Below are 17,821 nucleotides of genomic sequence, written 5' to 3'. Positions count from 1 at the left end.
TGTCGTATGCCTTCTGAAAACTTTTTTGAGGGTTCTTTAGATCTCGTAAGCTGTAGGTCTGTCAGACTAAGTGACGAATTGAGACGAATTTGGATTTCTTACACTAAGAAAGGCGCCCTTGGCGATGTCTGCTGTAATCCACTCATTGCATTTCTCCGTGGCCCACTGGACAGAATCGTCCTGGTAAGACTGTTCCAAAAGGTAGCCAAGAGGGTGTATGTCACTCCAGAGAACACGTTGACGACTACATGGAAACAAAAACAGTTGGAATATCCGGTCAGCAGGAGGATTAAAGGGCACAATATGGTAAATATTATAATTGACATTGTTCTTTTGTATGAATGGTTAAATGGTTCAATGAATCAATGATTCAAATTTATTTCCATTTTCTCGTGTCACATATACATGTTTCATAAACCATAAACAAAACAAACTGTGCATTACCAAAATCGGTAGAACATAAATATTGCAATCATTAAATGATGTACATACTTTTTTAATAGTGAACATATACATTGCATCATTATAAAAGAATTGTATCGTTTCATATGGATAAGTTCTTGAGCCTCAAAGTGTTTTTTTTCCTTCAAATGGCTACTTTTCAAAACGAAAACTAAGATCGTTCTCGTCACACTACTAAATGCTTTTCATACATTTCTATTTTCGAAGGAGGAGGAGTAAAAATACAACAATGTTAGAACGATTTTGTGCGGGCACAGGGGTACTTTTCTGGTTAGACCAAATATATATATATATATATTTTAAATCTCCCCTAGACCATATTGTAGGAATGGAATGACCTAAACCAGAAAAATTGGGGGGGGGGGGGGTGGTAAATTGCCTTACATGAAGGTCATCATATGTATTTTACTTTGGTGACCTTCGATTGTGGGGAAGTGTGACCTTCATCGGACAAAAGGGTTTCCCTCTTTGTGCGGCCAAACAGTAGACCTGTGGTTATTCCATAGTACGACCTACCCGTTATCCATTCCGGTAATTCGAATGACACCGAATGCATTCGCCTCTGTCACGTCCACCTGTGCCGTCGGAATGAACGTAAACGAGCCATCATCTGCAGTGGCGTTTGTTATCATGTATACGTTTACCCACCGAGGCCCAGGGTTGTCCTCGCGGTATGCTAGAACAGTTATCGAGAGAGCGCTGTCGGAGGGGCCAAAGCTTTCTTGATCTACGTCCCAAGTGATTTGTAGGGAGTTTCCGGCTTTGTCCCACGAGGAAGTACCAGAGTTTTGCCTAGTGACAGTTGGAGTGACTCTCCCACTTTCAACTAGAAACAAAAGGTGGAAACAATGTGGTTACTTTGTAGGAGATTAATTTGGGATGGTGTCCGCGTGGCAAAACCTGGATGATTTGAAAACTCATCAAAAATGTTGGTGCACGTCTCCCTAAATGGCAGTTTCGGTTGGCATGATGAGACAATCTGTTTCTATCAGATGTCTGTCAAAGTAACACCATCCTGATCCCACAGCTTCCGTTTTTAAACTTCCTATTCCAAATTTCAAAAATGTCCCAACTTCTGCTAATATATAATTTAAGACCCCTTAACAAGATCTTCCTTTCATTTCGTTTTCATTTACAAAACCTACTACGGGTTTAATCAATGCCTCTAACTAATCAACAAGAGAGAAAAGACATGAAAGGCAGAATGGCTAGTTAGGTGTTGAGTTCTGGTCATTCCTTTGCATTGAGAAAACACTGTCTGGAAACTAACGGGGAAGGTTCCTGATGTACGGTGGTAAATACTGATGGACGTTTTAAGGTTCTGATCAGATTGGAAGGGGATGGAGTCAAATCATGCTGAAAGTCAAATGCACTTCGCACAGAAATCTAAGACTACAACAAATGTGTTATGAAAGTTTGATCCAAACAGTTCAGCTTTTCAGCATGAGAGCTTTGGAGAGTACTCATTTTTTTAGGGGAAAACCCTCTTTTGTCATTTGCTTCTTTGCTAATATGAAACAAAGAGTTAGCTTTAAAAATATTTGTCATGTTCACCTGAATTAAACTTGCCCCGTCAGACTGTAGCTTTGTTAAACCGTTTTCTATTGAATTCTCTCTAGACCTAATTCCCGTAGCCATACTACAGGGATCACCTGGTACCCGTAAAAGCAGTGGGTTAAAGGCGCATAGTAATTGTTTTTCATGGGGAATTTGACACAATTCGGATGTGTACCCTATAAAAGGTATTGTAAATCACCAAGAGTGGACTTCACTTTCCGTCAGGTCTTGTGTAAAGCACTGTGCCTAGCACAGTTTTTCCCACCCTTGAGAGATTAAAGGTAAAGACCAGTATTGGAAACGCCCCAATTTCAAAAATGAAATGGAAGCTCTCATTACCAATCATGTGAAAGAATATGTTTTGACTAATACATGATGATAAAAAATTTGCCGGGAAACCGCCTACTAATTCATATATTTGGTAAATTTGTCTCTCTCATGGTCTGTGAGAGATATAGGGTAGTCCCATATACATCTTTCTGTGTATAGTGCTTGTAACTTTACGAAGAATGGGCCAAATTTCTTATCATTTTGATGATTCCAGAACCTTGCAGATGCTAGATGCTAGATGATCAACCTTTTCTGATCGATTCCACAACGTTTCTTTCACAATGCAATCGCATGACCATAACTGGTCTTTACCTTTAAGGCAAAAAGCTTGAGTATTTTTTGTAGTAGGACAACAGGGACGCTGTCTGAGAGACCTGTGCACGCAAAAACATATCAATTGGTAATTCAAGCAAACCTGGTGTCAGCGAATTATGATGCAATACGCATGGACAACGACTACTATAATGTGGCTGCCATGAACAACACTGGGAATTCCATTTGATACTTACTGACGGAGTAGATTGTTGAGGGCGAGTTTGCGAGCTCATCGCCTGCCTCTAACACCGTGACGGTGACTTCACCAACGAGAAAGAAAGGATCTGGGACACAGTAGGCTTCATTGGTGTTGATGACTGTAGCGTTGACTTGCTGAATGATCTCTCCGCCATAAGAGAAGACACAGGTCTGAACTTTCTCCACCGCCCAGCATGGTCCGTAGAGGTAGATTTTCTCGCCTCCCATCATTCCACACCGGGCTGGTGTGATGGACAACTCTGGAAGAAGTTGAGGAATGATATGTTGTCATAGGTAAATGCCCATGTATAATCCGTCTCAACCGCCCCATATGACACGTTATTATCATTATTATTACTATTATTATTATCATTTTTATTTTTTTTGTTTATTTGTATTACTATTTTCAGTATGAGAAGTAGTAGTAGTAGTAGTAGTAGTATCAATGATATTGTCATTATTTGTTGTTATTATTATTATCATCATTATCACTATCATTAGTAGAAGTAGTAGTAGTAGTAGTAGTTACGTCGAAGTAGTAGTAGTAGTAGTAGTAGCAGTAGTGGTAGTGGTAGTAGTAGCAGTTGTAGTAGTAGTAGTAGAAGTGGTAGTAGTAATAGTAGTAGTAGTAGTAGTAATAGTAGTAGTAGTAGTAGTAGTAGTAGTAGGAGTAGTAGTAGTAGTAGTAGTATTGGTCGTACATGTATACTAGTAGTATCTCTACAGTGGTTTACCTGCTCCAGGTGCAGCATTGCAGACCGGATCAATAACCGAATTACCGTCAACCTTGTAGGCATACACTCCTTCAACTTCGACGTTGCTGTCTGCGCTCAATGACCGCAGTGTATCTTGTTCGTAGGCGAAGTTTTTTACAATCGTACCGTCACCCATTAGAAAACCAACCTATTGAAGAAACCGAAATCGCCCAGTTTGCATTATTTAATATCATATTCCACATACTAAGAATCTTGCTCTACGATTGGTCAAAAGTAAATCACGTGATGAAAGATAGTTCGCCCATCATTGCTGGGAGAAGCAAAAAGTTCGTTACACTGTGTAGATATTAGTACTATCTACACAGGGCAATGCACTTTCACTGAAGATAGAAGTCCTATCTACACAGGGCAACGCACTTTAATTGTATACGCTGCGTATTGCTCTCCTCTTTAAGCGCTTTTAGTGTTAGTACGCAAACTTTGGTCACGCGCAAACGATAATATGGTCACACCACCATGCTGCATGCACTGTGCGTATCGTACACCATTTGCTAGCTATTAATTGGTGACTTGTTGGTCTAAAATGACGAAAGAAATGAAATGTTTCCGATGTGGAATATAAAGCAAATAATCACCTTTTGGTTTCAGGCGATGGCAAACTATCGCTTCCTCGGCAATCTAAATGTATACGCTATCTTTCCTCAGCTTCGCTTCGGAAAGATAGCTACATCTAGATCGCCTCGGAAGTGATAGTTTGTCCCATCACCTTCACCAACGGTAATTATTTGCTTACTACTATTTTTGTTTTTCCAGAGAAGCCCCTTCAGGATCAACCTGGGCCCTGTTTCATATAACGTCTTCTTATCAATAACAAGTTACAATGACTGTTGTAAGCTACTGAAATCGTGACTTTTACTTCGTTGAGAGCAAATTTGTCATAGAAATCGAGCATTCGTTATTGAGGACAAGTTTTATGAAACAGGGTCTAGTTCTTACTGAGGGTTCTGCAGTCATTATTACCCCAGCACTTGCCAGGTACCCATGACGATCGCAACTACTTTTGAAAAAACGAACTCAAGTTCAGTTGGAATACTCTTTTGTATGTCTCACAGAAATTATGTTAGGATTACATAGTATGTCATTGTAATATTCGCACCTGTCAAAATGTGTTGTACAGTGCCATTGAAATGGCCTTAGGTTGACTTTACCTTGGTGTAGAGTGGTAAATATTTATCGATATCTTGATTTTACGAAGCCGTTAGTCCCAGGCTAGGACTCGAACCCTCAACCCTAGGTTTGAAAGTCAAGTGAATGGACCACCATTAAAGGTCATCAATTTCACTTCTTCGATATTTCTTTTTCATTTTTTTTTTTACAAACACACGCATTACATTGTCTTAAAGCAATTATTGAATGTATATATATATATATATTTATTGAATATGCTTATATTGAAACGGATATAAATCAAATCTAGTTATCTCCATCATGTCCATGCACTATTTGATTGCTTTTTCTTTTCCTCTACATATTAAAACCTAATGACAGACTTCGTCTCGGGGCCCAGCATAACTTCGACATAACCTGGGAACAATTGCTTTAACCATGCTCCAGTCAAAAGTGCGTCTAGTAGCGCCTACTTACGATTGCAATGCCAATTTGTGTATCAGTGTAGAGACCAGTATTGGGATCTCCATCCATCCTTGTCCCAACGACCCAAGTGATAGATCCATAGTTAAGCAGGACGAAAGATTCCTGCCCGTCGTGAATAAGGACCGCCTGAAATGTATTTCGCTTTAGGGGTAGAACGAGATAGGGAGAAGAGAAAGTGTGAGCTGTAGATTGAGAGATTTAATGAATGATTTATTCGAGTAAACACAACAAAAGTTCGAAATAAAAATCATTCACATTAGCAGTCAAAAGACTGAATTGCTGAGTATCATTATTATATGCATAAAGAGATTACATTTTCAAAAGCATTACATTTTGTTGCATTATTGGGTATGTGAACATTGTTAATACATAAACGTTCGATGAATAATTTGTACACTTGATCATTAAATCTTTCAAAGTGGTTTTAGAAGAGGGAGCAAAACAAATATTAGATTCAATCTCCTGAAATGTCTTTATCTGAGGAATAAAACAGGGCAGTATGAAAAAGTTGAGAAAACAAATCTTAAACCAGTAACCTACAGGAAAGAGCTTTCTGGGTAAAATCATTCCTCGCAAATTGTCGGAAATAGTGCGCCCTTAAAAATTGATTTTGGACTGGCACGCAAAAAATAAATAAATAAATTAATTAATTGATTAATACATGAATAAATATATACACAAAATAGATTAATTAATTCATAACTAAAATAGGTAAATAGATTAAATAAACATGAGTTGATACCAAATGAATGAATAAATAAGTAGATTAATAAATGCATTAAGTAAATTGATTTATTATTTTAAAAAATGGAAATGAAACTTACTGGATCCGAGGCACCTGTTTGATCGAAGAACGAGACATCGTCCCACGTGACCACAATGACGACTTGAGCGCTAAAGTCGACATTGCTCCGGAAGTAAGTTTGGACGTCTGTAGTCGCTTGGTTGAGTGTTGTAGTGCTGGTTGTTACGCGGTAATATACGTTACCTCCGTCACCTGTAATATCTACATCGGCCCAAAATGCAAAGATTGTATCCGGGTCCTCAATTCGCCCGTCGCCGTCCTTTTTAAGGAGAAATTGGTAAACGTTTTCTCTTGTTTATAATTTGTTGTCTATACTTGTCAGAGATTAAGAGGCACGCTTTAACAATACACGTGAACTTAGTAGAATTTTGTATTCATTTATAGGCCCGGTATATTTTGTGTATGTATTTGTCGAGATTTGTCAACAAATTGGGGGGAAAGTAGAATTTTTTTCTTATTTATTTGATTGTCAGAGAGTTGTTTGGACCAAAAAAAAACACCTTGAAATGTGAGACGACCCCCCCCCCCCGCTCCCCGCTTCATGGCGGAGGTTGTTTTCCAGTATGGTGTGTCTGTGTGTGCGAGTGTGGGTGGGGTTGTATTTGGACCAGGTGAGGTATTACAAAATCGAAAGTGACAAAGGATAATATATTTATTCCATATCAAGAGGTTTTTTTTAAAGCAAAAAATGGCTTTTCAATTCAATATCTGACGAAATAAATTGAAAGATGTAATTGTAAAAGATGTAACTGTTATTAAAGTATTTTTTATTTCAACTGTTTTGATTATCATTATTATCATTTTAGTTACATATAAATATATATATATAGATATATACATACATAAACAAATATTTCAATTTTGAAATTCCTCCGTCGCGTTAATATACAAATATTGATTCCAAAAGCTTTTAATTTCAACGTTTTTAATAGACATGCATAACAGTTGAAGATCTACTTACAACGTCGTAGTAATACGGCAAATTTCTGTTTCTGGCTTCATCCGACTCTTCGGAAACTTCTTCATCGAAAGAAATAATTCCATTGTCACCTATCTGAATATAAACAAAAAACAAAAAGAAATAGTCTCATGAAAATATTAAGCCTGTACCAAGGAGATACCAGCAATGATATCTCTTTGCTTCTAACAACCTCCAAATTTATTAGTCGGGCTTTCATCCACCCTTGTGGACTTTCTCGAGCGATTATTTACACAGTTTCTTGCTGTCTGCTGCCTTGAGATCACTGGAGCAAAGATAGATGACAATATTGAATAGCCAGAGTTCCCATGCAGGGAAGGATTATTCCTTTTTATCCTGATGGATTATTTCACCTTTCATGATCAGAAGTGTGTTTCAAAGTCAATGGTATGGGCATCATCTTATCCGCTGTGGTGCTCATACATGTTATTATTACCCCAAACCAATGAAAGTTTTCTGTATCAAAAATAGTATCGTGAAAGTGTTTAGTAAAATTTCATTCCATTATCATCTCTTCCTATCCGTCCATTTCCTATATACTTCTCCCAGTATTCCTGTTTAGCCTATAACCCCATAAGCGGTTTCTTTTTGCGAGGGAATATATCAGCAGCCTTTTCTGTAAGGCTACCACATGGTGTTATTGAAAGTCTCAATTTTTTGATAAACAATAAAATATAATACAAACAATAAGACAATTAACTGATAGACTATTGACCATAAAGTTGGAATCACTTTTGTTACTCTTTTCATAATGCGATTGTGACAACGTGATTTATTGTTTAAGATAAATTTTATATCTTTTCAGATTTTATTTCTCATTCTTAATAGTCAAAGAATATTGATAAATTTTACTTTTACCGTTCCATGCCGTACATGATTGTTATTTTCTTCATGCCACAAAGTTCAACATACATGCAATCCTTCTATTAGTTTCTATTAGTTATTATGCTTGATGAATGAACTTGAATTATGTTATTTTATTTTACAGTTACATGCCGTACATGATTGTTATTTTCTTCATGCCGCAAAGTTCAACATACATGCAATCATTCTATTTGTTATTATGCTTGATGGATGACCTTGAATTATGTTATGTTATTTTACCGTTACTTCTTAAATCTATTTATATGTAACACCAGTGGATGTGGAGAACCTCTTGACAGAATGGAAATTCTTTTAGGTAATCCTCAGGTGTCCGCTGGTGGCTTTTTCACTGTCTTGTTACTCTTAATGTTATATGCTCTGTGTTGTCATTCCTATTTTGTTTATACATGTACCTGGAAATCAAATAAATTTCAAATTTCAAATTTCAATAACGTGCTGAGAAGTTTATTAATCAAGAATAAATAATATTGTCACAATCATTTCATGGAAAGAGGTAAGAAAATAATTATGTATTCATTATTGGCTACAGTGGCAATAATGAGGTGCATGTAATTTTTCCGTATTCACTAATTACGACCAAGGAATGTGGTCATTTGGTATCCGATTAGAAAACAAGTATTGTTGAATTACGAATGTGATTGTGCATGTTTGATGCAAGCTGTAGTCATGGTGATCTGGCAAATCATGGGATCTCCTGACACAGTGTGGTCCTTAATGCATGGGACAATTTTGCTCCTTGAAATATCAAAATGTACATAGCATTTGAGCTTGGGGGGGGGGCGAGGGAAAGGAAACTTCCACTCTGGTTACAAGTTCATTTCAATAATGAGCTCTTAACAAAGCAGAGGGGTGGGGTCTAATTCGGAGGTAGCCTTTTGACAAGGCCTCGTGACTCTGGCTATTTTCCACCCCAATCAGCGGTTGAGATGAGTCTAGCCGGCGAAGAAGAGAGATCTAGAGACCCGGGGTGAACGCGCGATCAAGTGGCGTATAGCCGCGAGGACTTTTGGACTTTGCCTTTTACTGCTCTGCATGAGATGAGCATATCAATGGTAAATACAAAATATCACATTCAAATCTATTTTACAGGCAAATTACAAAAATATAGGAAGCATTAGATGACTTAAGCAAACAATTGAAAGTGAGATACTTGGACTCTCCCTATATTTAAAATGAACCAATCCAACTCGTTTTCGTTCTATGTAGAGGTCAGTGGTTTTAGTCCTTACGTCATTCGTATTACGTAGAGTTTACTGTGTGCGTGATGGACAATATATGCTAACGTCCCATGGTGATACGTTCACTGATTGGACGCTACCATTTCGGCAGAGAACCCCAGTCGGAAACAAAATTTAACACAAGAAATCTAAACCAGATTACTAAAGTCCTCTTTGTTGACGCCACTCGCTCTGGCGTTCACTCGGGTTTTCGCGATTAGTCTCTTATTAGTCGCTCGGCGTCAGATATCATTATCAGACACGAGGCCTTCTCTGAAGGCTAATTCGGAGGCTGCCAACTGACAGGTCCACTCCACAGGCACCATAGTGGGGGAGGGCGAGCAATGGCCAAACAGGAAGAAAAAAGTGTTAAAATGTCGTAATCTTAAGTAGGTATACTTACATATAATGTGCTGTAGTATTTCCCACCGAAAGGAAAGGCTCTGTCCAATGTCACGCGTAGTGCAAAGTCATTCTGTTTGCTGAGTGCAGTATCAGCATTGCCGGTGCCATAAGGGTATACTAGCGAGGAAGAAAAAAGAAATGACTAACGATTATTTCTTATTTTATGAAATAAGGAAACGCAAAAAGCGTCCTACACGAGTCCACACTTATCTTATTCCCATAGATTAATACAGGGCGATTACTCTTACCTCTGCCAGAGCTCAACTTTTGCTTTAAAGTCCCCGTTTGTTACGCTTTTATAGAGCAGAAAAAGCTAAGGAATTCCATATGAATATAATAATAAGGAACACGGAAGGCTACCCTAACTCCCTAATCCACTGTATGACCACAGACAAACAAAACCCCTCAAAATTACCTAGTGGTTGTACGACATTTTATCCCGCAACAATTGATCCGCGTTAAATTCCTAAGTCAACCGTATTCATAACGTCAACCCTGGAGCAAACGCTATACCTAACGCTAACCTTGACCCTCACTTACAGGTACTATGCCTATGTCCCATTTGCAGCCCCCCCCCCCTCCCCACTCCAAAAAATAAAAAAAAATAAAAAAAATTAAAAAATTTAAAAAAATGAAAAGGTTCAATTCCAACGGCATTTGAAAGATAATACACATTTAGAAGTTCCTTCAAAACAAAATGGCTTTGAAATGTCTTCTTTTTGTGGGAAAATGACGAATCTACTTTAAGGATTGCAATCCTTTAGTGAACAGTCTGATTTTTAGACCCTTGTAGCGAGTGGTGAACGTCTTGTGATGCGCAAAGATTCAATCAGTTTAATTCTGGCCTTTACTATAAGTGGGTTATTGGTGTAAACAAATGCTTATGTCCCCTTCACAGCTCATTTTATGTATGTTATTACCACATAAAAAATGAAGTCAGTCACTAAATTGTGTCCGACAGTGAAGTCTTAAAAGTAAACGGGTTTCCTTGCAAAATGTGAGTAGTAGGACACTGCTAACGTTTAAATTATACAGATAGGACATGCGTGACATATTCATAATTCCTGCAAACTTGTACAGAATTTGATGTTGGCTGCAAATGGGACATAGTACCTTTAAAACCCAATTGCACTCTAACGCTGACCCTTAACTTTTGATGAAATAAAGCTTTGAGCAATTGTCGCTGGAATAAATGTATGAGCACGTGCAGGGAAAGAAGAGAGCAGGAGTGGTGAAATTTATGTTTTAATTTCTATCCATATTGAAGACACGTTTCGTATCGATATAAATCTAAGTGGTACTGTTGACTTTAGCCTGATATTAATCTATTCAAATGGGTTCGAATCATTCACGTAGAATAAACACTTAACGGTCGCTCAAAGGTCAATCGTGTTGTTGATAAGTTTTGTTTTGTACCAAATTCAAATATTCAAAATGTGTACGGATCCTGGACATTGGACCACTAACGTACGTGAACAAGATAGTCATTGCTAAAAGTAGCTCAAACATTTTTGTCTCATCAAGCCTATAGATAAAGATTGAAAATAAAATTTAGTAGGCTTACTGGCGGTGCGATTACTAAGTGATTGAAGCTTTCGTTTTGTAGTGCATAATATGTGATATGTATGCGCATGGACCTACGGTATGAGGTTTCGGAATCCTAATAATAATAATAGTACTACTAATAATATTGATAATACTACTAATAATGATAATGATAATAATAACAATAATACAATTTGTATAAAGCGATAACGAGATTTAAATGGCATTACGACAAGAGCAAAAGATACTGTAAGAACAAAATAAGATTGAATCCAATTAGAATAAAGATACATGCACAACAGGAAACTGACACACTGAGAGAACCGCACATAGATATGAGTAAGTGGCACTACACACATACAGTTTGAGCAAAATTTGGTCCAAATGTTTAAACGATATCTTAAGACATAATTTTGACTGCCAAGCATTTTTTTATCATTGTATGATACTCTTGAAGAGAAGGTTGAGTTCTGGGAAGAAGTGACAAATAATTTGTGAGCGTTATCATTGTATTATGCAAGTGTGGAAGAACATCAGATACAAAAATGTTCCCTGAAAAGCATGGCTCATCAAATGCCTAATATGGTATGTAACATCAAAACAATCTGGACAGATTCTTATGCCACATATTCGTGTAGTCCCATATTTGTGTGTACAGTGCTGGTAATTTACCAAGACTGGGCCAAATTTCTTAACATTTTGATGATTTCAGAGCCTTGCAGTACACACCAATACTTTTATGCAATGATGAGCAACCATTTTATGAACGATTCCACAACGTTTCTTTCATAATGCAATCACATGACCAGAACTCAACTTTATCTTTAAATATAGAAGAAAATGCAGACAAAAAATACTGGAAGAAAAAAGTTATTTTCACATTTACCAGAACTCAGACATGTTTATATTCTCTCAAAATATTGTGCTGTAATACATTAATGGCAAATGTTACACATGAGATCATAACTGGAGATGTGAAAGCTCCCCTCACTTCTGAGAAACTTTTGGAGAAACCGACTAAACGTCCCTTTAGCATCTATTTTTATGAATTATTTACACTATCAAACTAAACTGGAAATCATATTTGCATATCTCATTAAAAGAAAAACGTAATGAGTCCACAAATTATACACACAGCTGAACAGTAGGCACTGTCAATTTGATACCCTTATAATTTCGTTGTTCATTTGAAACTGATAATGATAATTAAAATAATGCGTTCTTGTAAAGCGCATAGAACATTATGATATAACGTCCCTATGCGTTTCCAAAGAACTTTAGAAATCATTACCCTAGCTTTAGCACCGGTAGCCGTTATCAGCACACAGTGCATTTCAAGGAGTAATCCTACCAGGTACCCATTTACCTCACCTGGGTGGAGTGTGGCAAGTGTAGATTAACGTCTTGCCAAAGGACGTGTCCATAACGTTAAATCAAAGAAAGTTTACTATTTAATAATATCCATTTGCGTATGCTTCATTCCTTACCTCTTATCCTAATGCCGTGTATTTCACCCCCTTTTTTTTTTCGTTTTCGAGAAGTATTATAAATGAACCAGCGAGTGAGCGTTCATCTCTGTGCAATATGACAATGGTTGGCGCACGAATAACGTTGTGGCGCTATACCAAAACCTCACCTCGGTGACAATTATGCACTTCTGTGTCCGGCGCTTTTATGAGCCACTAAAATTTGGACATATTCTGTAAACTCTCGTTGCATTCCATTCTGATGAATCCTTTTAAGTCTCTTATTCCTTGTTTGTTTATTTTGTCCTTCCTTCCTTCCTTCCTTTCTTTCTTGCATTCTTCTTATATTAACATGCTTCAATTCTACTCAGTGTAGCTAGAGCCTTTTTCTTTTAAAAACTGAAAGAAATAAAGAATGTTCTTAAATATATATTTATAAGAAAGTAGTGCTTTGTGACTTTGTTATTGTGTTTGGCTCGTGTCATTTTCATGTTTATTTTCAAGGCCAGATGTGAAGCCAAATTTTTGATATGTTATCCATACATGAATATTAATTTCTGATGAATGTAATTGAAAATAGCAGTAATGTAACGAAACGGCCCAACAGGGCACGTGCCTCTTCAATCGAATGAAGAAGGGGGAAAAGAGAAAGGGGAGAAAATGAAAGGGAGGGGGGGGGGGGGACGAGAATGGGAGAATGGAAGCGGATGGAACCCCTCCCCGCACACCCTGCCCTATCAGCGAGCCTTACAAATTCGCATCTAATATGTCGAGTAAGCCCCCTGCCTCCAGCCACACCCTCCCCAACCACACCTCTCCCCTATGATAGCAATCCCCCTTAACGGCTGAACACACGCGGCGCCATCTATTTAATGAAGGATGTTTTTAGTAAGAATTGGTCGAGTACATGTACTCCGGCAGGATCTATAGATGCATAAAACTATAGAGGTGTCGTAGTCTAGTGGGTACGTCACTGGACCGGACAATACATTAATCTACAGTTGCCACTCTCCACCCGGGTGATGTAAATGGGTACCCGGTAGGAATAAAACCCTACAATGTTAGAGCTTCTTATCAAGGCCGTTCGGCTGTTGCTTGGGCAATGATAATAAAGCGCTTATAGAAACATTGATAGTAAGTGCTATATATCACTGTTACTATTATTATTATTAATTGCTTAATAGTACATTAACATGCTCATAATTGGGTAATATCACCTATTAACCATTTTTCATGCCGAGGATATAGTATGTAAAATAATTAATACAGGGTAGCCATTTAAGTATTCTCGAAACACAAACGGCAAGGGTGTATATCAGTGTTTATTCTTTACAGTATACACTGATATATACTTGTTTCTTAATCAATAAACTTTTGAAAGTAAAATATCTCCCGCATTAGATGACCTATGTTTTGTGCTTGGGCAATAACAGAACAATCTCATTTCAACAAAATATTCTATTTATTGGACCCAAACTCTGAAACTATTGAAATGGTTCTATCAAAATATGCCCATCTCATCCTTCATTCACTCCTACTATAAAGAAAATAATTTCTGTAAATTACAATTCGTAACACATATTATCAAAGTTGTTTTTACATTCTTTCGGTATCGTTTGTTTAAATTATTTCTTTTGTTCCCTTCTCCTCCATTTCTTGATTTGTAAAGGTATTTTATGTAGATGGTATAGTTATCATGTACTTCTTATGAATTATAGGTCTGTTTTGTTATGGCGACCCCACTTCAAGACCTATCTTTAAAAACAAAATGTAGCCTCTTTTATACACTGTAAATATTGTAGATATTTCATGATAATTTAATTTGTGTGTGTTTTTTAAGGAAATTAATGTTCGTTGAATTGAACTAAATTGAACAAATAGTCCTAAAAGTGCCGAACCTTAGTCCTTTAAAGGCACACTGCATACTTGTAGCTACTTGCTCCCTCTATATAGAAAACTTCCCCAATCGGTGCCTGTTGGTCCCCCATGATCCTCTTTTTCTTATGTTAAATGAGAGCTGGGTTAATGAGATAGCCACCTGTCACAGTGACCTCGCTGGCTCACTGGGTGGTCTAATCCCTTCTGGCTGAAGTAGTAAAGCCTGCCTTTAAAGAACTTGACACAAGGTTCAATGTCTACATCCTAATGAACTACCTGTATAAATCATATTAAGATTGTAATATTAATAATAATGTCGTCAATTCTAGTGTTTGCATAAATCGAAAGGTGACGCACAATTAAAGCAGAACCGCACTACTTGTAGCTACTTGCGCCCTCTATATAGCAAGCAATGCCTAAACGGTACCCGTTGGACCCCCATGATCCCCTTTTTCTTATGTTAATTGAGAGCTGATTTGATGCTACGCCGGGTCCGTCGGCCTGGGACGCGGTGTGTGACAGTAGAAGCGGAGGTCTAATCCCTCCTGGCCAAACTAGTGCAGACAGGCTTTAAGGCTTTTTAATTTCCTTGGGTTGAGTTGGTGGAAGTCGTTACGATCGTTAACATCACAATCACGTTCACGCATTTATTCGTGACAGTAAAGAGTGTGGGCCTTAATTTATCTGGGTGGTATAATTGATCGCGAGTGTTTTATATTCAGCTTTTAAGAACCTTATGGCTTCATCATTCACTTCTCCGAAATCGAAATGATGAAAGTAACTTCAGTATAATTCTGGATTCACTAATCATTGAGCTACCTGACCTCATAGTGAACGCCGTGCATGTGACAAAACCGTTAAGTCAACCATTTTATGATGCCAGTCTACCGCTCCCCTTCTATCTCTACTCATTTTTTCCTCAGTTTATATGGTTGAGGATTTTCTGATTTTCTTTGAAATGTAATTATTGGATGATTTTACTCTATCGTTGTAGTTTCTTCACTGTTGGCAAATCAAGGGATCATTGGGGGCCTTAATACTTTAGGTGAAATTGTAACAATTTTACAGTAAAGATCACACAACTGAAAACCATACCTCTCCTTGTTTTTCCCAATTTTTCAAGAGTATATAATTTGTTTCCCATATGTTACGTTCATTTGCTTCGACTCGTTTACTTCAAAATTATTAAAGCTCAAATAGATTTATCTTTTCAGCTAAATTTGTTCTTATTCTGACATCTTTGCTTGCTGGGTATTTATCTACAGCATCTTGCGGGCATTCTTATGAGGGGTTAGTGCATACTCATCATATATTTCCTGATATAGCATTTTAAAAATAATTATTTCGGATTTTGCTTGGAAACAAACTGGTTTACTCTTCCTTAATTGTAATAAGGTTCTGCGGTTCATAGTCTACCAAGTCGTGTGATTTACGAGTAGGTTTAGAGATGATTCAATTTGTGAAAATAAATGATGAATTTGCGATTCAGTTCAACATTAAATGGACACAGATGTCATTGTATCAAGTATACTCACATTCAGCTTGAGACTCGGCAGCCCAGGTTAAACATAAAATTAAAACAAGGCTAGTACAAAATGAGTTCTTTCTCCTCTCCCCAATCATGATGTCAGCTTAAAATTTCAGACAGATTCCCAAAGACGGATGCATAGATTTAAAGTCTCTGGTTGAAATATTCCAATTGGTTGCTTCAACACATCTTGATAAAGGTTCCCTGTGTTAAACACCATACGCCGAAACAAGTAATCGATGGGGTAGTGTTCGTTGGCGCCTACAAAATAAAAATTATCGTTGATTAATATACAGACGACGCGATTTGATCGGTTCTTCTCCGATCATAAGGAAATGTGCTGAGAGGGAGAACGAAAATAAAATGGCGGGCTAATACAAGCCTCCACGAAGGTTAGAGGGCAAGTAAATCGGACTTTGGTAATTGAGCAAACAATTATCAATTTTTATGATGATAAGTTTGATTCGGTGGTGAGTGTGTAAGGTGTGTGTGTACTGGCGGTTTATCTGTTGGATCTGTGCTACAGGGCATGTATGCCTTATATCTCATTAAAGATGCGTTCAACTTTGGAACGTACCATGTTCGCGATGGGGATGCGTTTGTTTACAAGGGCGTGTTGAGTTAATGAGTAACCTATATGAGTAACGCTTAACTATGGAATGCCGACTGTGTTTATGAATCTGACTCACGATATTGTGTAGAATGTTTTTAAATCGTTAGCAATGATGTAATGATGCACTGTCGAGCATAAACAGTTTCCGGATCAATATGATGTCATATAACGTCAATATGTAGGCCTATCAGCATATTTAGGTTTACATAAAGATTTTAGTGAGATCATAATTATTTGGGCTAGCGTGGGGCCAGGCTTTGATAGAACACTACTATCTAAGAGGAGGGGGCGGACGCGGGCGGGACCGGCTTTACGAGGAGGATGACATGTGATAGATCAAGGGCATCAAATGAGGGAGGGGTCGTATGCTCTTACTTTTCATCTTGCATTCCCCCTCTCCACCTTTCCCGTCCTTTTTTAATATTACTTTATTTTTTTAATTTAAATTCTTCTCCTTGTTTTATGGGGCAATGTTTGTTTGTATTTGCAGTTTCCTTTATGTCATACCATGTCGCCTTTTCCAATGTGAGTGGACACCAGTCTCCACAGTCTTAGATTGTATGCTCCACAAATTCATTATATGTTATATGTATAAGGAATTTTTGTTGATTTATATAAATATACATAGGAGGATATTTATGGAAAACCATTTGATTCAGCCTGCCAATGCGATTTATTCTTCTCTTTTCCTCCTACGAAGCAGTTTATCACTTTATATCATTTTAACAACATTGCCTATAGAATGTTGTAACAGTATATACACAAAATCAACAGACGGATAAAATAAAATAGGGGAGACGAAACGAACGTGGAAGAGAAAGATCAAGGCATGAATAGAAATGCGTTAAAGGCTTAACTAAGGAAGATACATCTTAATATTACTTAATACTGATTCTTGGTTTCTCTATTACCATTTGACATGAAACATAAAATCGCTTTTGAAAGTCATCAAAATAGAATGACTATTGAAGGATTTACTTCTAAGCTGATTAAGCACATACACCTTATAAATTGCATACGGTGCGTAAACAAGTAGTACATGCGTGACCACAGACTCCGCGTCATTAATGTTAAAACCAATTATTATGAGTTTTTCTCCCAACACAATATCTTTTAAGAACAAGTTCATTACCAGGCGATTATTTTTTTCCCAAAAGAGTGCGACTTAACGACATCTAAGCAATTTTGTTACAAACGATTCTGATTTATTACGCTATGTACAAAGCATATCGCATATATATTTTCCACTTATAAAGATTTTCCTTGACA

General features: G+C 37.4%; 1 protein-coding gene across 8 annotated transcripts in view; it reads right to left on the bottom strand.

Annotated features, from left to right (window-relative positions):
* LOC580458 (sushi domain-containing protein 2) overlaps nt 1–16,399 on the bottom strand; it is a 44,228-nt gene extending 27,829 nt beyond the window's left edge. For 5 of the 8 annotated variants that reach the window (XM_030977983.1, XM_030977981.1, XM_030977984.1 and 2 more), the window contains exons 1-9: nt 15,947–16,398; nt 9,521–9,639; nt 6,998–7,090; nt 6,056–6,295; nt 5,223–5,372; nt 3,597–3,765; nt 2,859–3,122; nt 979–1,288; nt 103–244 (exon numbers count right to left, since the gene is read on the bottom strand). In XM_030977983.1, the coding sequence (XP_030833843.1) occupies nt 103–244; nt 979–1,288; nt 2,859–3,122; nt 3,597–3,765; nt 5,223–5,372; nt 6,056–6,295; nt 6,998–7,090; nt 9,521–9,639; nt 15,947–16,034 (1,575 nt within the window). In that variant the 5' untranslated portion in view covers nt 16,035–16,398. Of the gene's footprint in view, nt 1–102; nt 245–978; nt 1,289–2,858; nt 3,123–3,596; nt 3,766–5,222; nt 5,373–6,055; nt 6,296–6,997; nt 7,091–9,520; nt 9,640–15,946 lie in introns of all 8 variants that reach the window. The other 3 variants (XM_030977979.1, XM_030977977.1, XM_030977982.1) reach the window with 1 other exon arrangement.
* Nucleotides 16,400–17,821: the final 1,422 nt, after the last annotated feature.

The sequence above is a fragment of the Strongylocentrotus purpuratus genome, unplaced genomic scaffold (assembly GCF_000002235.5).
Source record: "Strongylocentrotus purpuratus isolate Spur 01 unplaced genomic scaffold, Spur_5.0 spur5_scaffold_1, whole genome shotgun sequence".
In the NCBI taxonomy this organism is placed as follows: domain Eukaryota; kingdom Metazoa; phylum Echinodermata; class Echinoidea; order Camarodonta; family Strongylocentrotidae; genus Strongylocentrotus; species Strongylocentrotus purpuratus.
The sequence above is the reverse complement of the archived record's forward strand: the minus strand, read 5'-3'. Positions and strand labels throughout refer to the sequence as shown.